The following is a 27,529-nucleotide window of genomic DNA, read 5'->3' as shown; positions in this document are numbered from 1 at the left end:
GACATTTTGGAAGAAATGAAGAAACAGGATGCAGAATCCAGAGTTCGTCGTGGGCACGTATCCACCTGCGACAAAAAAAATATATCAATTAGTTTCCAATTTACGTGTAACAATAAACCATCAACGTTCAAATTACAGCGATTGAAGAAAAAATATAGCCGCTAGATGGCAGCGTCAAAGGTAACGGACAAATTTAAACAGAGCTATCGTAGAACAATGATTCTCCACGTACGCTACACTTTTTTCATACATAAGTTATTAAGCACTTTATTGTTAATACAAAAAATATAATATGACATATAGAAAAGCGTAAATTTCAACAAATTAACTCCATCTGTGCAATATATAATATGAGTAAATATATATACGTCATAAAGGGGAGTCTTACCATACAGCATTTTTATCGAAATTATTGCATTTCGTAGCACAAAGTACACTCTAATTTATATCTGTGTATACTATTTGAAGTGTAGTATACACGAAACGAGCAAAATTCGAGTCAGATCTAAACTTTTTCTAGAAAAAATTATGAAATTTCGCGCACTGCATCACCGCGTACCGTACAGTTCACGCGCCAAATGGCGACTGAGCGGGGGTCGTGCTACGGGGTCTACACGCAAACCGCGCGAAACTCTAAAAACGCTGGTAAACAAACTTTGTTATTAAACATGCTCGACCGAGGGAAATTCCAAGAAATATCATGTTAACTCGCCACTGATTTGTTTCCACGTATTTTCTGCCGTATACGGAAATATAAATGTACACGTTATTCGACATTTGCTTTTAAAGTCTGATATTTCTTTTACTACTGGCAAACGAGCGTGTCCAGAATGTTGCGACGTTTAAAAATGTACCACTAAGATTTATTGCAGCTTTGTACTTTCTTTGCTAAAAATCAACAAAAAAATAAAAGCAACAATCATGAATATTTTAACATAAATAAAAGTGAAACATACATACGTAGTTGTAAATTAAGGTAAAAGAGCAACAAGCATGGGATTTTTATTCCTTTCAATATTAATGAATTACGGATTATGTAACATAGTCAATCTTGCAAGTTTTAAACATATATTTATTATTCTTTTTCTTCTGATCGGCACATTCACACAATTCTTACAGCTTCTTGCACCTCACATAATTTATATAAGTTGTTATCGTTTTGAGCTGTATTCAGTAAAAATAATGTTATTTAAGCAGTAATGAATGACACTCGACTTGTGCAAATCTGGAGGTATCAAAATATTTTCTTTAAGTTATAAGCGCGAAAACGATACTTCACTTTCTCCCTCTCACGAGTACCCTTTAATTTTTTTCTTTATTTCATTTGTTTTCAGTGTCCACCCGCCAGCCCCCCGTCTCTCTCGCTCTCTCTCACTCTCTCTTTTAACAACATAGTAAATCTTCTTTCTGTCTTACAATTGGAATGATTTAAGGCCGTCTTCTTTCGCAACATAGGAAACCATGGTAAGTTTGATCTTTTATCATCAACAACAAGACCACAATTGTTTGCACCTTGTGATAGTTATGTGAAAGTTACAAGCAGCGATCCTACCTAAAGAGTATAGAGTATGGGCATGTATCGATTAATATAGAACCGTGTACAAAGCGTTCAATTCAAAGTGATTTCGCAATAGTACATCTTTATTCGTTTTTTGATTTTTGAATGCTTCATTTCAAAAGTGAACTTGAATAGTACACATTTCTATAATTAATTATACCTGCAATCGCTGCATGAATTCTCATTGTCAAGAAAAGAAACAGAAATTTCTAAAAAAGCCATTCTTATGCTAAGTACACATATCAGTAGTTTTTACATGTATAAGCTCATTATAATTATGGAAATATTCTATCCATCCCTTTGCACAAATAATACAATGCGCAGTTAATGGTCATTTTTACTGTGATATTCAATCCCTGTTTCTGACTTAAGTTTATGAAGTTTGACTAGTATGCAATACTTTTATACAATATATTTATAAATAAATAAATAAATAAATAAATGTAGTGTTTATTTATTTATTTATTTGTTCGTTTATTTATTTATTTATTTATAATCTTATTCTGGTTAAAACTATCTGCGAATATCGCAATTAAATAAAACCATTTAGTACCCTTTAATATGATCTTTAGCAAGATGTATTTTCGTCGGGCGAAAAACCTTTTTATGCATAAGAGGACCACTGGAGTAAATTTAAAAGAAGCTTCGTTTTTCTGTTATTCGGTACAATATCTTTAAAAATCTTCACACGTGTTCTTCCAGACATTCGTTTCATTTTTTTCTCTAGTCATTGTCCACTTTGGAAAAGACTTTCTAATTCTCTCTCTCTCTCTCTCTCGCGCGCGCGCTCTCTCCCTCTCTCTCTCTCTCTCTCTCTCTCTCTCTCTCTCTCTCTTTAAAGTAAAATGCTATAAAAGAAGCCCTAAAGGAAGAGCGTTAACTATTTTGTTTCATTCATTTTGGTCGTCCAGCCTTGATTCTTCAATAATCAAGGTACAGTAAAAAATGTTCTTTTCTTTCTTGTATGAAATAAAAGGCACCAAGTTTTGCCAAACATTTAGTTTGTTCATAGGAGTTTCTATATCTTTTAATTCAATATTGAATATAAGATGTAGTGGCATCCTACAATGGATACGAATTACGCTTACGTCTCGAGATACGTTCTGACTCGGAATTTATATACCTTGCAATTCGTATATTCTTACATATTAAATCCTCGATTTCTTGTAAAATACGTAGTGTGCATTTACAAAGCTTAGACAAACGATCTGTACAGCGGTGTTTTGCAGTAAAAAATACATTTTCAATATCGATCCTGTACCTGAACGAACTCGCACGCAACTCTTAACAATTTTGAACAGTAATCTTTTGATATATGCATCCCACAAATTATACGTTTCGCATAACTGCAAGCATTAACTTATACATATACGCACACATGCACACATACATGCACATATACTGCATATCTGCAAACTTTAATTGTGTTGCAAGAGTTTTACGTGAGTGTAAGTTTTACAAATGAAATCTATTGATAAGCGAATTGTTGGAAAGATATTTCGAGCAATACGTGTCAATTTCATTGATTCACTTTGTACTTGTTTTTAAGGATATGATAATACGTGTTTGTATGCATTCATGTAGCTAAGTACATGGAACAAAAATATAATACAACGCAAAGGTATATCGAATATTTGTTAAACTTAAAAATATCTAATCCTGATGGAAACGAAACGTATGCAACAAATTATACTCCTTCCCAACATACACTAAAATGTTTACACGCGAACATATTAAGTTAGAATATGATTTTTTTTATATCGTATTGTTGATATACAATCTATAATGTACTATCAATATTATCGATTTGGAAATTTAGTCAATTCCCTTTACGTAATAAAACTAGCTACGAACGATATAGAAATAAATTTATGCATGATAATAAATTACTAAATACTTGATGAAAATAGTAGTATTTAAACGTGGTAGTTAAGAAAAATATTATGTTTGTCTTTAACTCTGTTAACAGTTGGCGTATTTTGATACCCTTTTATAAAATGCGCATCTAACAGAAACAAAAGAATATAACGTGAAATTCACAATTCACACTTAAAATTTAGTTACTTTCTTTACTACAGAGACAAGTTACACGAGTGTCTACAAATATAAAATCATATATCAATACAAACTTCTTTCGTAGTTAAATATATTAAAATTATTTAATAAATGTGCGCAAAGCACGTTTGAAGACACTCACAGCTTCTACCATAAAAATTTGCAATTTCATGTTTTTTTTTTCTTTTCTTTCATTAAATTTCAACAACTATGCAATATTCTCTGTCACACCGTACGAATATATACATTTAATGTAAGAACCACAGTGTATATTCTATCAGTAAATTAAAACGATTACATTATACCGTTACGTTCGTCATTTCTTTTCATCGCTGTTTTGTACTATTCGTTTAAAAATACTGAAAGAATATATATAGAGAGTGTAACAGACGGCACACAACAAAACTTCTTTTTATGCAGCTCGATGTATAATTAATAAATTGCATTAAAAAATATGAATGTCCGAAATATCTAAAACTCGTGTCGATTATATTATTATAATAATCTAATTTGCATCTTCTGCAGTAGGAATAGTTATTTCTTTCTTTCTTTTGACAATACCGTCGGCAGGGCGGATTTCGTAAAATATTATTCGAGTATTTGTGCAAAATAGAATCCGTCGATATGAATACAAGATTAATTCCTTTTTCCCAGTCAAAAAATGTTATCTTCCCATAGAATGTATTCTTTTGCACAAACTCATGTTTCTTATTTTAAGCTCACTCGACTGTATTATTTTCGTGTGGTTTATATAATATGCTAAAACAAAATTATTTAAAAAATGAAGTATATTAAGAGACATATAACATGTACGTTAAAATAATATCTAATAGAAATTTCAGTTCATAAGTGTTAGTAAATCCGTGAAATATCTGCTTTCTTTTTTAATAAAAATCCAATTTTTGACACGCGTTCTGAATACGCGCAGAGGTTGCATAAGAAATGACACCTATAGTCGAGTAAGCCTTCAATATTGAATACTATAAGGGCATGACAAACTCATGGTCCCATATATGTATATTTGAAAGATGTTTCGACTAGACGATACATATTAACGTACTAAACATCGTGCCAGCGATACCTTACCAATTGAATCATACCTCCGTATGAAACAAGAGATTACATTACATATTCCTACGTATTATATCACACGAACTTACTTAGATTGTATACATCCTGGGCGTTCGTTATGCAAAAATCTTCTTTGTTTAAGTCACGATACAATAAGATCTCATTTTATATAAAATTATAATTTATGGGACTAGTGTGTTAGTAGGCCTGCATGCTCTTGTGCTAACGTTTTATTCTCAGGTGCTACTGGCTTATTTCCAAAAACTAGAAGGTGTAGGCACGCAGTTAGCTTAATTTCATGCGCTTTGGTTGGCTTGCATTTGATGTGTCTGAAACAAATTCTGAATTACAAATTTCACTTATAAGTGAAAATAGTGTTTCGTTTATAAAAAGAAAATATTGTAGAAAAGAAAGTAACTTACCTCCATTCGGAGTGGCTCCGAACGCGCTAACTAAAGAGCAATTTTGACTTTTCTAAAACGAACAATTAAACCAACTATTAGTCTAACGATAATTACAAGTAAGGCATCTTGTTTCATAAGAGCACTTACATCTCCCATTACTGCTATCGGAGTTGTTCCTGTGGCAATCGCTACTTGATGTTCGATCAAGTAAAACATATACTCATCATATAACAATCGAATCAGATGAAAAGAACCGAAACTTGCCGCGCTTCTTAAGGTAAGGTCTCGAATGACCATGGAACTGTTGAAAGAATAACCAAGCTTACGAATAATAATATTAATTTCAAACAATTTTATGTATAATTACCTGTAAAATGACCACTTGAGCAAAAATTGTCGAGCAGCTTTCGCAAACGTTGGCTTCTCCTCAAATGGCTTTAGAACTTGTGTCACGACATTCTTCAGCCAAATTGCCCAGTCTTCTAATGAATTTTGTTGTTGCAATGTTATTTTAAAGTCTGCTTCTAGGCGTTGTACCATTGCGTAATCGCATTGGCATACCCACGAAGCCTGTATAAAGAATATTTACGTACATTTCTCGTGGCTAAAGGGACTGTTAGGTTGTCTTAATTACCACAGATACCTGTTCTTGGACATTATGAAAATCAACGCGATTCAAATCGGCTAGCATTTGATTTATTTGACTAGAATTTTGAAGCACTGCACGTGCAGCTTGAGCAAGGTGATTCAACGATGTGTAACGTCTTAGTGTCTGAGCAAACGCAGATACTGCAGTCAACTAGAATGAAGTATTGTTAGGAAAAAGTACTTCGTCGCAGTGTCTCTTCGACATTACCTTTATCTGGGTCATTTCCTTAGGACAGTCAGCCATTGCTGACGTTAACCACGATTCTAAACCTTTCGCGAAATTTCGGATAGACTGCGTTAATGAACCTATTAATTATACATTAATTACATTAGCGTCTTAATGACATCGTTAATATAGAAAGCAGAGATCGGTACAACTCACTTGGTATAGGTCGTAATACGTTAGGCATTAATACTTCTACCAAATTTTGGTAAAACGTATAGTCAACTTTCCTTATGAAATCTTGTACCTCTGAACATTTACACATCTGATATAATTTCGTCCTATAAACAAATCGCAGAGTAAAATTTGATTACACAATATTTTCTCGCAAGCTACATCCGTTGTAAAAATCTTACTTTGATAAATATTTTTCTTCCTCGCATTCATCGCCGTTATTATTGTCCTGACTACGCCAAAATTCTCTCCAAAGGCTTTCTACAGTAGCGAACTCAAAATTGAGAACAGCATCTAGAAAGGCTTCGCAATGTTCTCTGTATATACTACGGAACGTGTCGATGTCTTCCAACGTGCAATCTTCCGGAAGGGATGAACCGTGTCCAACTATTATTTCTGGAAATTCTGGAATAGCAGCACTCGCCTCGCCTAAGTACTGATGATACTGTGGCGGTGAATTATTCGATGAAATATTCGTGTTCGAATGCGTATTATTCTCGTATGTAGTATCCTGCTTTTGATTCACAAACTTGAATCGTTTCGTTTGCGAATTTGCGTTTTGTTGCTGACGAGGTGTTCCGTCTTCGTTTAACATAACTAACGGAGAACTAGGCTTCACGCGAATCCCGTAGTAATGATACTTTGAATTCCCTCTAATGTGAATAGTGATAACAATCAAAAGAAAATGTTGTAAAGTAAATGGATAAATGATAATAGTACAATTCTTTACCTCGTGCCCAATCGTCTAGTTCTTAGGCCCAGAAAAACGGACCGTATCAGTTTTCCAAAACTCGCGGCATTCACAGGGTCTAACTTGTTTTCGGAACAATGACGTAAATAGTGATTGTAAAGTGTAGATCTTGGAAGGGAAACACCATCTGCTGTTTCATAATTTTCGAGTAACCAGTGAACCTAATTATGCAAAAATTATGCACTATATAAAAGTATTACTAACACTTTTAAGACAATCTGTGTACAATATGAAGTCAAAATACAAAATGCTAAGACCAATTAGTATTAATCAATTACTAACTAAACTACACATACATTCATAAGTATTAATAATGTTTAATGTTAAAGAAAATAGTTTCTGCATTATTGCCAATTCAAAGGAAATTTTAGACTTGTACAAAGTAGCATCCCTAAAGAAAGCAATCGAACATGCCGCAATAAATTAGTGTACAGCTAAGCCTGGAAATGAGGATTATAATCAGCTTACTGTTGCTTGAGAAACTCTAGTGGCATGCGTCATGTTTGCAGCTGCAGCTGCAGCGTCTTCCACGGTGACAGCAGCACCTCCTGAGTTACCGCTGATCAAGTATGCCCCTCCACCCCCGCTAACCACAGTTTCCTATCAAACAACCCAACATACCAATACCTTATATTAAACCCCAAATTTCAAAAAATACTTTGTTTCGTTTCTCCAAAATTGCTTGATACATGTTCTTGTTATATATAAATTATACCTACAGAATCAGTATACTTCTAAAAGTTTAAACAGAATAGTCCAAAAGAAGTAAAAAGCAACGAAAATTGGAAACATGCAACATTGTCTTACCGCATTTTCTGTTTGTGGACTAGCACGTGCTGCAGCCGCTGATATTAATGCGTGTGTTGTTGGATCTCCATCCACAACACTCTGTTGTATAAGATACGTGCCATTGCCCTGGGATAACAATTGTCCGGTTGTAGAATTTGAACCCTGACCAGTGACCTGAACGTAACAGAATATTACTGATGACAATGCTACAAGATATGCTTTACATTTTTTTTTTTTTTTTACCAATGTATGCCCATTAATTGGAGGGATAACATTTTTTGTATAAATTACCTGGGCATATGTTACTGGTGTAGATGCTGGTGTGTAATACTGATTGGAAGCAGGAGTGTACATCGCTCCTGCTTCTCCAACAGCATACACAGGATATGTCCTGTGAAATGTAAATTTATAAAAATAATTCACTAGAATAATTGAAATATGATATTAATATACCTACATCTGACCATTTGTTGGTATGTAGGTGGAACCATCTCCCTCAACGTATTGAACATAAGTAGGATGAGAAACCGACTCGGACCCCACCGCCTCTGGCTCGCCCGACACTGAAACAAATACCACAAACTTTAATCTATCCATATTTACATAATTCAGCTCTTACATGAATAAAGCTTTGTGGTATGCGTACATAGTTTAACAACTAAGAACTTATACTTTGCCAACCGCTAGAAAAAATTAAATGTATCTACCAAATACTAGAATTTACACTCTTGAAACAAAATCTAGTATCGATACATTTATGTATTATCTGTATCTTCTCCTTATCATTCGTACAAATGAAGAATATACTAGTACATGCAAAATGAATTAATGTGTACCATCAAATAATATGTAGCTTCTTTACAGATATGTACATAAGTAGCAAGAAAAGAATAACGCATGCTGATTATATTCTGCCCTCACCTACTGCCGTTGTGAGGGACGCGTAGGATGGTGAGTCACTGGTGCCTAGTGTGGTCAGAGTAGAAGAACAGAGGTGCAAGTTTTTCAGCAGCATGGAAAGGGCCAAATCTCTACTCAAACACTATAATTTTTTTCACACTGATCCTGATACTCACCACTAACATAAACAACTTATAAGGAGATTCTTCACAACTAATCGCGATCTCATTTTTAGTTAAAACTAATCTCTCTGACTTTAGTCGAATGTTTCGCAAGATCATAATCGGCAACTTTACAACTAATAGAGGTAAATAAAACAAAAGTATACATAAAAATAAACTCTGCTTTTAGACGCACCTGTTACTGTGATAAAATGTGGAGATCCACTGACGATGGTACCGGTTGACGTGGATGCCGCGTCGGAGTCAACAAGAGTATGCTGACCGGAATGGGTAGTGTTTACTACTACTTGTGCTGTAACATGCGCTGGAGTACCTGTCGAGCCGTTGGAAGAATCTGCAGCTGTTTCAAGTGGATCCTGAACCAATAACTAAATTATTATTTATAGTATGCGTGTTCTCATGATCAACGGTAAATTTCTGTATAATGGAGTATAAAATGTAGTTAGAATCAGTATTAAATATTGAAAAACAATTTTATCAATGGAATGTAACGCAACAAACCTGTATAGGCTGTAGATTGTTTGGACTAGAAGGATCAGGACTGGTAACAACAGTAATAAGTTGTTGGCCTCTTGTGGACTGACTCTGTGCTGCATTGCCACTGCCACTGGAGCTGGAAGTAGTCACGACAACAACGCTTGGCTTAGGTTCCACCCCCACTGTAGTAGAGCTACCCCCACTGTTATTAGCTCTGGTGGATGCTGCGAGGGCATACTGGGCTCCTGTCGTAGTCATGGCAATCACTCCTTCACCTCTCTCTACTCCCACCGTATCACCACCACTGCTGCCTCCCCGTTTGTGGAGAGAAGAATCTGTACATGATACACCCACACAAACATAAGAAATATCAATAACGTTTTCCAACAGCTTTCATAGAGGAAGGAGTGTACTATAAATTCCCTTTGTACGATTCGATATCTTACAAAGTACACCCATTAAGATGTATAATTGGTTGATAAGCAAAGGGAAGGAAATAAAATTCCTATCAAATTTATGCTCTGACATCAAAATCTCCTTAGGGCAACTTTTTAACAAGTGTCCAAGCGCAAAAGGAAAAATGAGAATAATTTTTGTAAATAAGTGCAAAACTTATGTACATATATATTGTATAAAAATGTATTGATTATTTGTTGAAACTACAACAAATGCAATCGTGTAAGTAGAATAATACAAGTACAGAGAATGAAGTTGATTTGTTTTTTTTTTTTATTACAGTAAATTTAACATTGTAGATATATCATAGTAACGACTGTTTCGATAGGTAGAAGGGACGGAAGAAGATCGAGCGAGGATGCCCGCGAATCAGTTATTATACGTATATAGAGATAGATTAGCAGGCACCCTAACCTACATATAAAAAGAATCGGCTACGTAAGTTCTCGCAGGTGTGCAGCATTTAATAATCTCTAGATCAAAGGGAAGTCCCGAAGAACTTTCAATACGAATGAAACACGTCATTGTCGTTTCGATGCGTGCACAGGAAAAGATGTGTTGGTACACTCTGTACCTGTTAGGGTGGCAGGTACCAAACAGAATGTTTCAAAGGGAAGAAAACGAACGGGAAGGGGTCGTGGTTAAAATGCAGTATACGCGTGACTGGACATAGAACTCTTGTCAAGAGGGTTGAAAGTATTGGTAGAGAAGGTCGGATCATAGGTGCAATTAGAGAGTATTAAAGCTCCCTTCCAACTGGTAACAATAAATTTTATAATTAGCCCGACATATCCGTGAAAGAGATACGACGATATAAAAAAAATGCTGAGAGAATTTTTACCGCGTATCTAATAAAAAACATTTATAATTTTTATCCGTACACGTATAAATAATTCCTAAATAATGTTATTTAATTTTTTTTTATTTAAGAATAATGATACTAAATTTTAGAAGATACATTTTCCCATATTTTAAACATATAGGTATATATTATTGAACATCGGACACATTATATTGCTTTGAAAAGTGGTAATAACATTTGGAAGCACACCGTGTATGCACCTGGCCTCTGTTATGCATGAGTGAATTCTCTTGCTCACTCAAAACAAAATATAGAGACATTCTACAAAAAACCATAAAAATATATTGAATGAAAAATATTTGGAAAAATATATAAAACTTGAAATTTATTGCAGAGAGAGCATCGGTAGTAGAAAATTGATGAAAAGGTGAAAATGAAATAATTCAATGGCTAACAAGAATGAGTGCTCTCCAGCTGTTTCTCCTTCATGCCTCAAGAAATACATTGATGAAATTGATAAGCCTATTTTAATTAAATGCTACAAAGGCTTCCAAATATTAGATACCCTTCAGGTGGGGTGCACAATAAAATCACCAAAGCATAATGAAAAAGGGGAAATACACAAAGCAAGAAATCTCTAACGGTTCTCTGTGGAAAACGATAATTAATTTTTAGTATAGCGAACGTGTGCGATAGGCTTTACTTAAAAAAAATGTTAACATTTCAAAATTGACAAGATTCTTAAAATGCATTACCAAGTCAAAATATCAATTCGAGGAGCTCTTTCTGTTAGCAGATATTCAAAAAGTCGCTCAGAACGTAGACTTAACATTGTAGCATGATCTTGAAACGAATGTCCACCTAAAATAAGCTTCAGTATCACTGTACGTATAACCATGGTACAATATTCTGGCATTAGACAATTCAGATACGGGGAATGAAAAAATTCCTGGACACGACATTTGCAGTTATTTGAATAATTTAACTAGGAACTATCAATAGTCGACTGTGTCAACTGTCACTGAACAAATACATATTGCGAACGATAAAATTAATACGGCATTGGGTGATAAGCGATCGGGGCATCCGACGTTCGATCACGTTACACGTTATCCCCACAATCGTCTCCCTAATAATTACGGAAACACGCGCACGAATGATCGTAATTAGAATAGTAAGAAAGCGCGGTTCTTACGTCTCCTTTTTACTCACCTGTCTTCATGAATGGCGTGTACTTTCAACACGACGCCCGGGCGCACTTGCGCGGCCGAACGTGTCCCCCCACGTATTTCAACCGGGCTTTTCCCCGTTGAAGGAACCGCGGTACTTGTCACCCAGGAAACCACGCGGATAGCCAAGGTACCGTATAAGTAGGAAAAGCGGAGCAGCACACTCCGACGAACCTGTATATTTTGTTGTCGACGGCTGGTCGGAGTGTTGGTTGTCTGCTGCTGCGGTCTCCTTGACTACGGCATCACTGCCCGCGTCACAACCAGTACCGTATCTAATCTCCGTCTGCCAGGGCGCGATAACGACCATACAAAACGAGCACCGCAAGCTATCGCCCGTACAGCTATTTATTTTTACTAATTTTCATTAATACTATTCGATCAGCTATGCTACCTTTTCGAAATACGACACGCAAGATCGATGGTACACGTAATAGATCAATACGCTTCTTAAGTAACAGAAACAATATTCGATGATCGATGTTTTTGATGATTCTGATTTTTCATTTTCCTTTGCTTTTTTGTACGGAGATTAACGCAATCGTTAACTCTAGTTATGTAGATAGCGGGCAGAGTTAAATGTTAAACTTTTGCAGGATTGATATGTAGGTGAACGTAACAGAAAGTCGAGCGCTTCTGGTGTAATCGTAGTTGAAATGGCACCAAAGAGTACTTGCTTTGGAAGGTATAATAATACTGAGAAACAAATGAAATAAAAATTGTTATGAATCGAATTTGCACCAAGCCTACAGAATAATTGATACGCGCCTACGTACTGTGCCGCGCGTGCTCTTCTTTTTACATTAATAGTCGACCCATCCATTCGATTGAATCACTAAAGTTCAGAATGGTTGCTTAAATAACATATAATTTCAAGTTTTTTTTTTTCCAGAAAATCTCTTATTTACGAACAGAAACTGTTATTTCTAACTGAAATTTGTACATACAGCTCACGCATAGTCCGCGTGCGTGCGCAATCGCATATTAATGCGCAGGCTACGTATGACATCGGTCAATTGCACTATGACATCTATTTCGTTCTGATGAATAATCATTTAGATTAGCCGCCGATCTTTTAGCTGATTACACGTGCTGTATACCAGAGTATCTTTAATCCACCATAAAATATCTTCGATTCGCTGGGATCAGCGAGTTAAACAAATACAGCGCGCTTTTACGCGGCGCGCTGTTCGAAATTATCAAGGAACGAGAAATCGAGAACGAGAATATTGATCATCCATCGACGTAATTACCGTTATCAGAGACGAATGGAAGCGTGGAGAAGATTTTTCTTTTTCTATTTCAACAACCAAACGTGTGAAACACGTAAACGATCGGAACATTTTCGAACGGGAAAACATCGCGGCAGCAATTAATTAAATGAAAATTAAACTCTTACTCGACATCAAGTTTTGCGATCTGTAATAAATAATTGGTAACGAGGATTCCTCCGCCATCATTATGGAATATCTCTTGGAAAAAATGGAATCGTAATCCTCCTCTTCCGGCCACTCCATGCTCTCGCGAGGTCCACGCGGAAGTTTCGAACTTTTTGTCGCGGGAAAAAATGTATCGACCGTATCCCAGAGATACGGTTTCCACGAGCACAAATTATGTATCTGCTCTTTACACAGAATTGTCGTAAATATTCCCGATTCTGACAGTTTCGTAACAATCGAGCATCAAACTGTAGCCGTTCATTTCGATAGAACAATGCACGATTTCTCTTAAACTAGATTAACGATAAAAAAAAAAACGAGTTAATCGTAATACCTGCAATTTGTAGTACTAATTAATTAATTTTTTTTAGGGGAATAGTTAGTATTCAAAAAATGTTACCTAGCTCTCGAAGCATGATCAATGTGCGTATCGTATTCGTGTTTTCCACGAACGGTGCGCATTCTGACGCAGTGTCGTTAAAGCTGTGTTGCTTGACAGTTTAAAGATGATGACTTCTTCTGAGCTTGAGGTAGAGAATTTGAGCGAGAAAAATGCAGAGGATTCTGCGATTCTAGAAGTAAGCACAATGGCAGTCGGCGGTGTTATTAAGCACGAAAACCGCGACGTCGATTTTCTTTCGAATTGTAGCACCTCTGTCGAGGGTTCTGTGGTGAGGATATAACCTGTAACTCTTTTGACAGCCACTATACGATTACGATGCTGAAATAGCAGGCAGCTTCATAGAGAATTGTTCTTTGCACCGATTAACAGTATTAACCGTTCACGCAAGCTGCGCGTTCCAACTGAATAGAATTCTTCCATTTCCAGATAGCGTCTCCATCCATTGACAGTTTCTCCACTTTACCGGAGCAGGAGATATCAGATTTTCAGGCGGATTCCAGAGATCTACAAGTGAAAGTAGACAATCCGCAAAAGCATCTGGAAACGCTTGAAACTTACATTACTTTTCGAATAACAACAAAGGTAGTTTTTGCTTTGGGTAATTATACTTGGAAACGTATGAGCAACGATGATATCTCTGTGTCATTTCAGTCGACAAGACCAGAATTCGAGGAAGGAGAGTATATTGTTAGAAGACGATATAATGATTTTATTTGGTTACGACAGAAATTAGTAGATTCTTACCCGACGCACATCATACCAGTGAGTCGTTTCATTGACACATTTCAGGAAAACAGTTTACTCTTAGAATAGTCTTGTAACTTGTACAAACAATTGTTAATGTTACCATTTCAGCCCATGCCAGGAAAACATACGTTATTGGCTCAGCTAGATCGTTACTCCAAGGAATTTATTATAGCACGCATGAAACTGTTACACGTGTTCCTTAATAGAGTTGTAAATCATCCGATTCTTAGCTGCGACAAAAATTTGCACATCTTTTTGACAACTAAACCCGCAGTGAGCATATTGTCGCATTCCTTGTGTCTAATGTCCTAACGGCATATTATATTTTTACCTTCCTTAGGAGTTTCTTATATATCGTAAAAATCGTGGTAATGTTCTCGTTAAAATGACTGACTCTCTGCAAAATATTGCAAGTACATATACTATGAAACAGCGTCATTTCGAATTCGAACAGATTCGAGATTATTGTACAGCTCTTAGTGAAAAATTAGCGACAGTAGATAAGATAAATCATCGTATACATAAAGAGAGGCAAGGTACAACAAACGATTGGATCTCTCGTTGCGTTAGTTCCTTTTTATTACGTATATATATATTTATATATATGTTTCATTAGACTACTTGCTGGAGTTGCACCAATTACATCCAATCTTTACCTTATGGGCAACTTCCGAGCCAGAACTGGCTCCTTTCTTATTAGCGATTGCCAAAGCGATAGAGTGCAATGCAATGGCGCATCAAAAATTATTGGAAAATGTTCCAAATGAAGAACGGGAGTATATTTCGTACATAGATGCAGTTAAGAGTGCTTTGTCACGACGTGATTCGATGCAGATCGAATATGAAATGACCGTCGAGGATTTAGCAAAGAAACGGCTGGAAAAGGATCAGGTGTGTATTGAATTTAATTGCAAAACTGGCCAACGGAATCAATGAATCGTAGCAATCTGTAATGCTAACTATTTGAACAGCTAATAGGTTTCACAAGCGGTAGTACTTCTACGCAAAATTGGGGTGGATCACTCTGGAAGGCGGAGTCTCGTGACGAGAAATTGGAGAGACTCGCACAGGCCATTCCGCGATTAGCAAAGCAAACAGAATTATTACAAGATCGCGTGGAATGTGCGAACGAGAATTTGCGGAGTGATTTACAGAGATGGAACGTAGAGAAGCAAATGGATTTGAAGAATATGTTAATATCGATGGCTGATAAACAAATTCGGCATTACCAGCAGTGTATGAATGCGTGGGAAGAAATTCTCACTGGTTTGAAGCTGGATGGTGTAGGATCTGAGGTTAATGTAGGACCGCCTATCAAGATTCCGGTTTGAATTGTGCAATCTATCGTTTCCCAGACATACACACAGTAATTATCTTATGCATTTAAAAAGATAAACAAAAAAAAAAATACTGTAAAATCACCAGCTGCCAGTAATGACAAATATTTTATTGCATTTAAGAAACTGACCTTATCAGCTTCGTCGTTGCTGTCTCAGCAAATTAAATAACTTTCTCTCTCAAATCTTAAATGTTTTTCCATCGAAAATTCTATCGGTACTTACATAAATTACAATGTATTCATTAGTCGCATATGTTGCACGTTTATATATGTATTTCCGTTTTTTCAGATATAAAAAAGTTTGTGGTAAAATGGCTTTATAATACAGTACGATAAAATGAATGTATTTAATCCTATGAATCTAGCTAGGGCAAATTTCGGCATAGAGAATCAACTAAGAAATACCTTGAGATAAATAGCTTTTCCTTTCGTATCGTCAGTTAATTTTGGGACCAATTACTAAATAATTATTTATCGCTATTTGTTCTTCGTCTTACTTTGAATCACATATAATACATTCATTGACAATCAATTCTTAGTTACCTATATCTGGTAATATATTACCAAAGTTATCTATAATATATAAATAGTCAATGTATATAGCGCTAGAATATAATTTACAAAGTCCAAACAGACGCTTGTAACGTTCGTTGTATCGTTATTCAGTACCTTTAATCTACGTTGTTAAGTTTCGAATAATCCACTGCAGGATGGCACTTAACAATTAAATTATTTAGGTAGATTTGTCCTATAAAAAAAGGACAGTAAGAATTTATACAACGTGTTACATCCGTAATTATTCACGCTTGGAACTAATCAGTTTCCGAAGTAGAGTAAGTAAGTTTCCGTAAGTTTATGTATCAGTGTACATTTCCAATACATTCGTTACGTTGTACACCCTATCTTATCGATGAAAGAGATGAAGCTCTTAAATTTGTAACAATAAATAAATTATTGTTTGCAACTTATCGTCGTCCCGATAGTCGTCTTATTCGATCGAAGAGTAGTTCGGCATCGGTGTTATATAAAATTCCACCAAATTATCCAAATCATACAGTCGAGTTATGGATTCGCCTAAAACAAACACGACGTATACTATTTTGTTGGCTAAAATAACATTTAACTTGCGTTTAAGACACTCACCTGCCAAAGTCATTTCGTTATGTAAAAATCGTACCGTATGGGCGTACGGTTGTTGTATTTTTTCCCTTAATTTTGGCGCTAGGCGCCTGGTCGGGTTCCACAACGGGCTCCGAAAATTTGGGACATTCATACAGTTCGGCTTCCATAATTCTGATTTCACTTCTTCTAATGGCAGTATGTCGGTTATTCTGTATTGGCTTGTATCGATATTCCACGTGAATTTACATCCTACTTCGTACTGTTTCCTTTCTTGAGAGCTAATTTCATACCACCAAAATATGTATTCAAATTAGAACACGATGATCATTCTCGAACATAAACTTAGTACTAACCATTGAGTCTGACTACTAATTTCACTAGCTTGAATCTTCATGATCAATAGGCAAATAATATCACCACTTAACGCGCACACGTCGATTATTTCTATGTCATAATCACTGCAGTGCCAGTATTTCTTTTTGAATCTCATGCAGATCCAGTCGGCGATGTGATGAGAGAACGTTTCGATATCGAAACTTAGCTGGTTTATCGAAACACATGGCACGATCTAAAAACGCAATAATTGTTTAAAATTCGTTCTGTGATATTTTGTTGTATTAAAGCATTCTAGTTTTAGAACGCGATACCAATTTTTCAGCTTTACTGTTGCTAATCATTTGCATTTGGACATATCCAGATCCGTGGACATGCATCGGAAGCACGCATTGATAGCTCACGTACCCTCCTGTTTCCTCGTCTGTGAAATTTATATATACTTTTATGCCCGTTCGTCTTTTTTTTCTCTTTTTTTTTTCCTTGTAATTTTTAACCATTAAAGAGTAAACGACATTACAATATACCTTCAACATCCGTGATAACAGATATCATTTCATCGTCGAGTTCTATGTAAGTTCTCTTGAAGTGAGCTGTGCATTTTATACTAGGGTACTGTAAATTTATTTTCGGAACTAATGGCGAGGCATTCACAGAATGCCTACTGGAACGGTCCCTATTTATACTTCCGTTGGGTAGCTGATTTTGATTCAATGGACGTAGCACATTCTTTTCGGCTGATAAATTAAAATAACGTTAAGAATCTCATTGTAGCGCGGAGCTTTTCTTTCGTGTAGGTAATTCAATTTACCTGAATCCATCGTTAAATCGTTCGACGCACTAGTATCCTGATTAACGTTGAAATCATCAGTCTCGCTCTGATCAGAATCCACCCAATGCTTCTTACCGTTGGGCAGTGCAGGTGACATAGTTGGAGAGGATGGTATCTGGTGGATCGAACATCCACGATGTTTGAATTGATCTCGTATATGCTTGAAAGGAACTATATTCTCGGCGTCCTCTGTTTCGTCGCAGAATTCGTATTTCTTATCGGCAAGACGTCGTTTCCGGAACGAGCTGAGCTTCTCACAGGTCTCCTGCGCCTCATCCGTAAATTCGTATGCCTTTTCAGCCTCCAGGATAAGCTTGTGCGTGGCTCTGGTCGTCCTTGACTGTGTTGTATTTATGACAGGAGGAGGAGAGTGTAAGTTGGATCTCTTACGCGGGCTCAGATGACGAAAGGACCGCGTCACGGGAGGCGACATTAGCCGCGATGAGCACGAAGAGGATGGACTCACAGAGACCGAAGAATGAAGCGGAGAATTTACAGAGGCGACGATACTGTCCTTCGAAGCACCGGGTTGAGGGGAGTTGGGTCGTTGACTGCGCGTGCTTTTATGACTAGACTCTGAATTCCGGGTTCTCAGGATGTCCGAGGGTGGCGTGAGAATTGGCGAAGACCAGGTCATCATCTTGAGATCAGAAGGAAGTCTTTGCGGCGTAGACCGAGGTGAGCACGAAGGATGCTTTACAAGAGTAATCGAATCACTGCCGATGTTCAGCTCTTGGGACATGTCTTCGCAGAAATCCTGGAGGATCTTGTCCCTGACAGAGATCGCCTGCTGTTCAGTTCGCGAGATCGGACTACCTGTTCGGCATTTACACTCGCCACCGTCCGAACACCCACACGATTTAACACTTACGGCGTCGGTAGACTTATTTATATCACAGACACAGTCGCTTTGATTGCTGCTTGAGGTATTTAACGAATCACGGCCTAACTTATCATCTAATTTAATTGGTTCTTCTAAAAAATCGTGTTCTATACCCGCCTCGCATCGAGGCGATTGATCGACCGCGTCGGAACTCCCGTACCGTTCCGTAACCGTCTTGGTATAATCTAATTCCTCGACATCGCTCATATCTAACGGTACCGTGTCAGGAATGACAGAGTCTTGCTTATCACTAGACTTATGGTTTTTCGATCTCGGAATGTCCAAATCCACCCTGAGCACATGTAAAAAGTTCCCTGTGTTAACTACTACGTGATTCCAGTAATTCAAACAGACAGTAGCACGAAACTTAGGATATGGAGAAATTACTTCATAGGTAGTATGAACAGTGAGCCCGTGTTGCAGACAGTTACACCGTACGCAACCATCCCAATTGACTGCCAACTCTGTAAAAATATACGGTCCATATTTTTTCCTTTCGTCTGTCGCGACGCGCTTTATCAACGTATAAAGTTAGATTACCTTCACCTTCTTCTTCGTAAGATGCAGCTACCTTTAAACAGTCTTTACAATTCTCTAAAGATGGTACTGTAGTTATCGTTAAGTATGCTCTGTCTGTTGGTTGAAGGTGTAGCCAATTTGTACTAAATATTTGTACAAGTTAATAGCCTGTATATAATAAGCTTAAAGAAGTTGCAGAGTAGAGTAATCGAATGGAAACTCACCAAAGACCGTGTATCACTAATTTATTTCTTTCCAGGGGCCATTGAGATATAACGATACTCAGCTCTCTGTAGATAGTATAATTACCAAATAGTGTGACCTCTGCAACTTTACGTGCGACGTGGTTTGGGGTAAAAGCCCACCAATGCAACAAATATTTGTACAAAGAGGTAGTGCCACTTTCATCCATGGTGTACGTGTACGTAAGTAAAAACTGACCACATTGCGTCAATCCCATTACAATGTGTCTTCAGAATGGTAATAACATTACTTATTATTCTTATTATTATCATTAGTAAGATGAACGAAAATATACTATCCAAACATACCCTGCTTCCAGTGCTGATTTTGGGATTACGTGTAACAGTGGCAAGTGTCTCCACGAAGGTACAGTGGCAAACAGTCTTTCCTCCGAGGCATAATTGTGCGCCGATAAACAACCTCTGATCTGTAAAAATTGATACAACTTTTTTAAACGATGCTCTTACTCCTTTCTTTGGGCTTGCAAGCCTCGAGATTTCACTCTCTCCTCCACCTTTTCTCAAACTTTAATCGTCATTCGTGAAACATTACGCGATGGTTAATTCGACGAGATCAGGGTCGACGAACGACACGACGAGAAATAAAAAGGAACTCGACGGGCAAGAACAAAGGCAGATTTTTTTCTCGCCACCGTCGGTAGTCGAATAGGATGTGTCGTTCAACAACGAACGTTACGACACCGAGGAACGATCAAAATCATGGGAGACAATCGTCCAATGATTGTTCATCTCAAATAATCAGAGAATTTTGACACTCAACGGGGAACCCGTTCGCGTGAGTCTCGTAAATGTTCGCGCAAGTTGAAGGTTAACCAGGCTTACCTCCCTTAAAAATAACTTCTGTAAGAAATGCCTTTTGCTGCGACGATGGGACAGGCACGGCTTCTGACCCACTATAACGTACTCCGATTTTTCGGAGGTAATATCAGAGAACCATTCATTGCAACAATCTGAGGTAGTGTCGGAAGACGAAGCGTCCGCCATTTTTAAATAACCCTGCTCCGTGAGTGTACGAGTGAGAGTATCGAGAGGATCGGAAAACACGATTTGTTCCAGTTTACGAGGGCTTGCCACATGGGTGCACTAGTCGAGTTGATTGTTACATGCGTGTACAGACACGCACACATTCCTGGCTTCAACGTAACGGTCATTTAACAAATTAATCCGGCTAGAAATCTGAGCAGGAAAGATTTAAAGATTTGCTTATCGAATGAATTCCGTTAGATGAAGAATACGTCGTGGTTCCACGTAAAATTGGTCGCTTTCTAGCAGCTCCATGTCGCGTGACGATAAAAAAGCTGCGATGTTCACGTAGACCACGGAAACCTGGAAAGATTATATTATTGTATTATTGTATTCTGTTATACGTATATAAAAAGCTATGGATATTACATTGGACGATAGATTAAACGTATTGCAGCAAATAAGTCAGCGAAAGCTCGTTGAGATATTGGACGCGATCCCCGGGACTAAAGATCTAGTGATAGAACAGAAACTGATGAAAATCCTCGATAGTTTCGTAGGAGTTTCTGTGCTCAAGTAATTACTTTAAGATTAATCATTTCACTGATGTCAGTTGTCGTCTACATTTTCAAATACGCTAACCTTTTGTCTAGACGATATGGCATCGAGAAAATCTACAAAATGGAGCAAGGCTTGAAGCTTACGAACGCCCAGCATATATTTCTAGTTTCAAGCGATTTAATTGCTTGCAAGAGGGTGTTAGATCAGATACAATCAGAGATTCCTCCAACTGTCAAGTCGCATATACAGCCGTGTCATCATATACTCGTTACTCCATTTGTACCAGCTGTCCTTAACTCGATAATCGAAGAGGAGGGTGATTATTGTTAATTACATAACATAACGGTGGTCATTTAAATTATTCATGTACATCTAGATTAAGAGAGAATACGTATGTTTACTTAGGCCTATCTGGACTAGTCACATTACAAACACTGAGCTGGGAATTCATAAGATTAGATAGAAACATCTTATCTTTGGAAAGTTGTATGTTTACCGATCTTTATTACCATAAAGATACTACACTGCTACCAGCATTGGCGCGTGGTATATGGTCGTTGCAACTTATACTTGGTACGCCCAAGTTGACGGTTACCCTTGGAAAGCATAGCCAGCGAATAGTGAAAATCATGGAGTCTATGAGACAATGTTTAGGTTCTTCGAACATTGAGAATGAGATAGGAGGTTTAATTATAATGGACAGGCATTGCGACTTGGTCGCACCGCTTTTAACTCCTGTCACTTACGCTGCATTATTGCACGAGGTGGTTGAAATAAATGTTGGTATAGGCACGTTGGGCAAGTCTCAGACCAAACTAGATCCGGATAAGGATCAGATTTACGGGGAAGTAAGAGACACGCCGTGCAGCGAAGTTTTTCCAATTTTACATGGAAAGGCCAAGTCTCTAAAATGTCTCTACTATGTTTGCGTTTTTGTATAACTATCTTCTGCCAAGTCGATCATTACGGTAATTAATGATGTTTTTAATATTGTACATTAGCGGAACAAAACGCGATACAAACAATGAAATTGTCCGAAATGGAAAGATACGTGGCAACGAGACTGCAAAAGACGAGAGATCTGACGCGACAGCTTGCATTTCATATATCCGCTTGCCAGCTAATCGCAGACACGTTGAGTTCCGATTTTCAAACGTTGCAAAAACTCGAGAAATGGATAATCGAGTGCAAAGAAAGGAAAGAGTGCTTGAGTCATATCGAGAGATATATAGGTAGTACAATTTTTCTTTTTTATTAAATCGTATGTAGGTATGAGTATCCTCGAGACGATATTCATTTTACAGACGATCATCCGCTGAGAACTTTACGTTTGTTATGTTTATTGTCAATCGCAAGCGACGGAATTACGCAAAACGAGCTGCAATCTATACAAAAGCTTCATCTTCACGCTCATGGTTACAAGCATATCCCGTTGTTTTATAAATTGCAAGTTATAGGTTTGTTAAAGTGCAGAACAGAGAATATTTTACATAGACTGCCGAATTGGACCAGCGAATGGAACAACAGCGCACAAAAATTGAAGTTACTACCTAGTTATTTTAAACAAACCGATCAAAAAGGCCGCTCGGGTCCCGGTTACGTTTTCAATAATGCTTACATACCACTAATCGTTAGTAGTACTCACAACTGAATCAGGTATTAGCTATCTCTCTTTAGCCGACAATACTGACAGAGTTCGCATCCCAATATAGGCACAAGTATTGAACGCTGTTGTAAATCAGGACAGAGATGCCAAGAGTCTCGAAGAATTGGCGAATCTATCGAATTGCATTATGAGTGGTCAACGTGGCTCTTTGCTACCAAAAATGGTAGTAATATGCATTGTTGGTGGAATTACTTATGCTGAAATAACTGCTTGCAGATTTATAGAAAAGTCGACTGGAATTAGACTTGTTCTAGCATCGGATAGTATAATAACAGGTAATAAAATATTCGAAAGGATACAAGATATATAAACATATCCGGAAGATGATAATTGATAAAGAAAGAACTATAATAAACTATTACGCGCTTATTTTTGTATAATAAATCGAATGATTTTATATGTAAATAGTAGCGGATGTGGAAAAGTACGAATATACATTGAAACATACAATTATTTTATATACTGTTATTGTTAACATTACTTAGACGAGTGTGTACACGGTAAAATGATAATCCACTGTTGAACACCCACGTAAATAACGTTCAATGAATCTTGATTTAATAATTTCGACTTTCTTCTCGATTACGATCTCTATCGCGATCACGTCTCTGACGGCCCCAATCTTGTCCTTGTCGATTGTAGTTTTGCCTATCGCGGAAGTTTCCTTGATTCCCTCTTGAGAAGAAGTTTCCTGTCGCGTAACAGATATAGACAAATGTAGACATACTAGAATAAGCTATGAAGATCCCTTAAAATTGCTAATAGCTTACCTTGCTTCATTTCGAAGATACGTTCATTAGAGTCCACAAAGTTATTCACTTTATCGGTAAGCTGCAATGCTAGCGATTGTAGACGGCTTGGTTCGCTGCGATGCATTACAACAGTCTCTGTCGGGTCATCCAAAGATGCCATGAGTTCCTCGTTTATTATCATCTTACTTATGATGGAATGAACAACAGGTCGTTTCAGCTGGAACATTTCCGCTAGTTTTGGCATAGAGATCGAATCGTAGACGTGCGAATAAGTGAACAGATACGTTCTCAACGCTTCCTCTTTGATTAGTCTCGTAAGCATATCGCGAACTTTGTCTGCTTGGTAAAAGAGATCCCAAACTTTAGCGTTCATTTTTTCGTTAATAATAAAGTTATTGCAGGCCAACCAATTTCCATTGCGCATTGCTTTCGCCGCCGCGACAACGTGCTCTCTCATTGACTCTGGTGGTCCAACCAATGATTGACGCTCGCTGGATCTTAATTGCTGGTAAAAAGTTTTGGAAATCATTCTTCTCCTCGCGTCGAATTCATGCGCAGCCATGTACGGAATTTCGATCAGCATAGCGGAAACCAGATAAACGCATTCGAGAAGCTCCAAGTTGATATGCATATGGAATGGCATTTGCCTTTGTTTCTCGATCTTTTCCTGTTCTTTGCTACGCTCGTGCTGTCTCTGAGGCAGAAGACCTTGCGCTAAGAGTTCCTTAACTTTGCCAGTTACCATTAAATCGACTAAACAATTGTGCGCGTCTTTAATATTTGCATGACGGAATGCGCACAAGCCCAGATGAGCAATAGTTCTATTGTACAAAATCTGCAATTGGTACAGTTAACAATTACTAGAAATTCATAAAAGTATAGGTGTACATGGTTCCTCTGCAGAGAAAGATACATACTTGTGTAGCTGGATCGGAATGCTGAATAGTTTCTTGTAAATGGGACATTAAAATAAGGTCGCGTGCTTGGAACCAGTTGTCGTGAAGAGCATGATGATAGATGTGAGAAAGAATCGCACGGGTTCTAAGTCTATCCGTTCCATCGTGGGCGTAAACATATTTGCAAAGCTTTTCCATAACTTGTACAGATGTTATAACATCTGGACCAAGTTCTCCCTGAGAAGATAGATCATTCTAATTTTCGTTCATTGAAACAGTAATAACTGCGTACTTACCTCTTTTTGTTTGAGAACATTGGGATCGAATTTATAGTACAGATGTTCAATTTTACGTAAATACACACGGCAAAGCTCAGATACAGTTCCTTGCCTCTCCAAATACTCCTGAACTTTATCTATTATAGTTGATACTTGCTTCTCATCTTTCAATCTTAAAAAGAAAGAAAAAGGAAACCGCAAATAATATTTTTGTCTGTGCTTGTAATTTCTAAATTTATTTAAGCTTATACATACCTTTCTACGTATTCGTTACTGTGCGGATCACATTCCTTTAGCAGTTTGATAAATTCTTCATCCAAACGTTCAACTAACGTTAATACGCATCCATGTATTTTGTATGGAGGTGTCTCGTACTCTTCCGCATCTTCAGACACCACTTCAGCTATTACCATATCCTTTGTGCTCAACAACATGTCAAGCATTTCTGTGATACGTTCCAGTATCCTACATAAAAGTGATTCGTACTCATTAATTTATAAATTAGGATAGACTTCTGTGAATTGACTTCTCTAATTTGAAATGTGTACTAACTTTGACCAATATTCGGGTTTCATTGCATCTGATACTTTCGGATTGTAATCGAAAATGGAAGATACGATGGAAAATTTAATCTTCACAGCTACTGCCGGTCCAAGATTATGAGCATCGGCTATGGATTGCAGTTCATGCAGGAGTTCGATTTGTTCCCTTCGATCGGTACGTTTTTTACGGCGGGCCGCGATAATCTCGGAAAGTTTCTTCAAGACAGCAGCCACGTTAATTTCGGCATCTTTTGCAAACATTTTCGGCTTCTCAGATGGAATGGCCACACCACCTTTTACGGTTTCCCATTCACCTTCTCCATCATCCTCATCCTTCTTCTTCTTCCTCTCCTTTTCTTTGCGTTCTTTACGCTGCTCTTTCCGTTTTGCCTTATCCTCGTCCTCTTCCTTATCAGTCGCCCTGCTTAGAATCCCATTTCTGTTAGTATACAACGCAATTTCCCGTTACCTTCATACAATTATAATGCAACATACTTTTTGATAAATCGTTCACGTATATTTTGATATTGTCCTTCATCCTCACTGCTAGTGCTTTCGCTGTCCGACGAACTACCCCAATCAGATTCACTTTCGCTACCGTCCTCACCATCAGCCACACTTTTCTACAAAGATACATGCATTCAAATCACTGTTATTTAAATAATCGTTCAAAATTTTATTGCATATATCACAAACCTTGAACTTGGACGTGTCTGGCTCACTCGTTTCCGATCCAGCTTTTTTGAAAGCAACAGTACCGTCTTCTTCTTCCTCGGATTCTACAGGCTCTTCAGCTAAAAAGTTTGAACATTGATAAACATTTATCCATAAGAACATAAATATATATATAACGAAGTTAAACTGCACCCACGTTTTTCTTCCTCTTCGTCGTCATCTTGGTCTGGATTTTCTCTAAACTTCGCTATATCTTCCTCAAAGTCTTTATTATATTTACGAAGCTTTTGACGTAACGACGTCAAAGATTTCGAATTATTTTTCGACATATTCTTCCGTCCCTCGCGATCCTCCCATACTTCATTGATGAAGTCTTCCATTTCTACCAAACATCTGACATAAAAACGCGGCGTCTGACCACCTTCCTCCTTCGCAATTACAGGCAATGCCTTCTGATAAGCACGCATCAAATCCTCGAAACCTAAAGGCAAATTAAATAAACTTAGCAAATCAAGAATCATCTCATTCGATATTGTCAAAGATTTTAATTACTTACTAGACAACATGCTACTCATGTCTTTGATCTTCTTATAATTTCGTATAAGCTTGATGAGATTAGCAATCTCTTCATATCTTTTCTCCTTCGTTGACCGTACAACCCTCTTAGTTTCCTCCTCTTCATCGCTGAACTACAATATCATTTTACATTATATCGGTATAACTTTGTTCTTCGAACATAAAACAGAAAAGAAAGAAACATTGTACTTTCTAGACTTACAGTAAAGGCTGCGGTTGGTGCTCTCGGTACCTGCTCCTCCTCGGGCGCACTGTCAGACTCGGTGTCTGTTCCAGTTGCAAAGAAGCGACTCATGATTCAAAAAGTACTGCAACGCAAGAACAAACAAACAATTGAACACGAACCTTCGTACTTGTTTACGCATTTTAAAACTAAAATACAATAACAATATTATACTCATTGTGTTACAGATTATACATGCCAGTGTAAAAAGTTTCTAGGCACATGGCACGATTACTCTGATTAGTATCAACAAATATCGTGCGCACTGTGTCATCAGTAAAAAATAAATTTATAAATTTAATTTACTTTCTATACTTACGTGTTACACAAGTTAGTCTCACTTTTCCTTCAAGCGATAGTACTCCAATAGGTTATAATGACAAAGACATTAAAGGCTGATATATACCATAAAACGAAACGCATGGAGCGTAAGGTGTTCGAAAAAGAGCGTGAAATATAATTCACGACTACCTCGCAAAATAAATCTGTTTACAGAAGTTATTATTAAAATATGCAAAATTCTGTTACGTTTCAAATTATTTCTATTTAAATATTCATTTCATTCGAATGAAAGGATTAATTTTTGCGAATTATGCTGCGATATAAACCGTTCTGAGTGAGTTTGCGAACGTACGTACTTATAGCTTCCCATGATCATTATTATTACTATGTAGTCGTCCCTTCTGTTGGCAATATTAAAGGGAAGAGGATTGTATCGCAAAGGGAATAAGCGGATCTAATTAATACGTATATGTTTCGTTAGAGTTTTCGAATCCCGTAAGAATATCAACTAATCGC

The 27,529-nt window shown here is 37.3% G+C and overlaps 5 protein-coding genes across 14 annotated transcripts; 2 read left to right on the top strand and 3 right to left on the bottom strand.

Moving 5' to 3' along the window:
- Positions 1-4,531: 4,531 nt before the first annotated feature.
- Rfx (regulatory transcription factor Rfx) lies at positions 4,532-12,005 on the bottom strand. Of its 7 annotated transcripts, none has more exons than XM_076900161.1 (17): positions 11,703-12,005; positions 9,257-9,567; positions 8,931-9,111; positions 8,595-8,639; positions 8,131-8,236; positions 7,965-8,064; positions 7,692-7,847; positions 7,353-7,484; positions 6,864-7,045; positions 6,316-6,786; positions 6,119-6,240; positions 5,945-6,042; positions 5,732-5,887; positions 5,456-5,658; positions 5,236-5,389; positions 5,107-5,158; positions 4,532-5,025 (listed from the first exon to the last, which is right to left on the bottom strand). In XM_076900161.1, exons 1-17 carry the CDS (start codon positions 11,710-11,712, stop codon positions 4,970-4,972), a joined length of 2,535 nt encoding a protein of 844 aa, XP_076756276.1. In that variant the 5' UTR covers positions 11,713-12,005; the 3' UTR covers positions 4,532-4,969. The 7 variants fall into 7 exon arrangements, with proteins under 7 accessions (XP_076756276.1, XP_076756274.1, XP_076756275.1 ...); XM_076900159.1 differs by having other exon boundaries at positions 8,931-9,123; positions 11,703-12,004; XM_076900160.1 differs by having other exon boundaries at positions 4,532-5,013; positions 8,931-9,123; positions 11,703-12,003.
- A 1,589-nt stretch (positions 12,006-13,594) lies between these two features.
- Positions 13,595-16,615, top strand: LOC143427677 (sorting nexin-30). Of its 2 annotated transcripts, none has more exons than XM_076901999.1 (7): positions 13,595-13,736; positions 13,988-14,143; positions 14,213-14,323; positions 14,417-14,581; positions 14,649-14,844; positions 14,925-15,199; positions 15,280-16,615. In XM_076901999.1, the coding sequence occupies exons 1-7, from the start codon at positions 13,665-13,667 to the stop codon at positions 15,637-15,639; spliced, it is 1,335 nt and encodes a 444-aa protein (XP_076758114.1). In that variant the 5' UTR covers positions 13,595-13,664; the 3' UTR covers positions 15,640-16,615. The 2 variants fall into 2 exon arrangements, with proteins under 2 accessions (XP_076758114.1, XP_076758113.1); XM_076901998.1 differs by having other exon boundaries at positions 13,600-13,829.
- Positions 15,727-20,698, bottom strand: LOC143427675 (uncharacterized). Of its 2 annotated transcripts, XM_076901996.1 has the most exons (10): positions 20,422-20,698; positions 19,888-20,006; positions 19,561-19,806; positions 19,358-19,479; positions 17,914-19,281; positions 17,630-17,839; positions 17,417-17,526; positions 17,123-17,337; positions 16,791-17,047; positions 15,727-16,721 (listed from the first exon to the last, which is right to left on the bottom strand). In XM_076901996.1, the coding sequence occupies exons 1-10, from the start codon at positions 20,581-20,583 to the stop codon at positions 16,636-16,638; spliced, it is 2,895 nt and encodes a 964-aa protein (XP_076758111.1). In that variant the 5' UTR covers positions 20,584-20,698; the 3' UTR covers positions 15,727-16,635. The 2 variants fall into 2 exon arrangements, with proteins under 2 accessions (XP_076758111.1, XP_076758112.1); XM_076901997.1 differs by having other exon boundaries at positions 15,727-17,047; positions 20,422-20,675.
- Positions 20,699-20,923: 225 nt separating this feature from the next.
- Vps33b (vacuolar protein sorting 33B) lies at positions 20,924-23,242 on the top strand. The gene is made up of 6 exons (XM_076901858.1): positions 20,924-21,138; positions 21,216-21,439; positions 21,529-22,035; positions 22,125-22,355; positions 22,428-22,753; positions 22,836-23,242. Exons 1-6 carry the CDS (start codon positions 20,981-20,983, stop codon positions 23,097-23,099), a joined length of 1,710 nt encoding a protein of 569 aa, XP_076757973.1. The 5' UTR covers positions 20,924-20,980; the 3' UTR covers positions 23,100-23,242.
- On the bottom strand, positions 23,223-27,203 carry Eif3c (eukaryotic translation initiation factor 3 subunit C). 2 transcript variants are annotated; one of them, XM_076901856.1, is made up of 12 exons: positions 27,073-27,203; positions 26,711-26,816; positions 26,489-26,621; positions 26,129-26,413; positions 25,954-26,051; positions 25,753-25,880; positions 25,268-25,681; positions 24,971-25,180; positions 24,734-24,887; positions 24,459-24,674; positions 23,560-24,376; positions 23,223-23,480 (listed from the first exon to the last, which is right to left on the bottom strand). In XM_076901856.1, the coding sequence occupies exons 2-12, from the start codon at positions 26,801-26,803 to the stop codon at positions 23,347-23,349; spliced, it is 2,682 nt and encodes an 893-aa protein (XP_076757971.1). In that variant the 5' UTR covers positions 26,804-26,816; positions 27,073-27,203; the 3' UTR covers positions 23,223-23,346. The 2 variants fall into 2 exon arrangements, with proteins under 2 accessions (XP_076757971.1, XP_076757972.1); XM_076901857.1 differs by having other exon boundaries at positions 25,268-25,678.
- Positions 27,204-27,529: the final 326 nt, after the last annotated feature.

The sequence above is a fragment of the Xylocopa sonorina genome, chromosome 9 (assembly GCF_050948175.1).
Source record: "Xylocopa sonorina isolate GNS202 chromosome 9, iyXylSono1_principal, whole genome shotgun sequence".
In the NCBI taxonomy this organism is placed as follows: Eukaryota; Metazoa; Arthropoda; class Insecta; order Hymenoptera; family Apidae; genus Xylocopa; species Xylocopa sonorina.
Note: the sequence above shows the minus strand (reverse complement) of the source record. Positions and strands in the feature narration are given on the sequence as shown.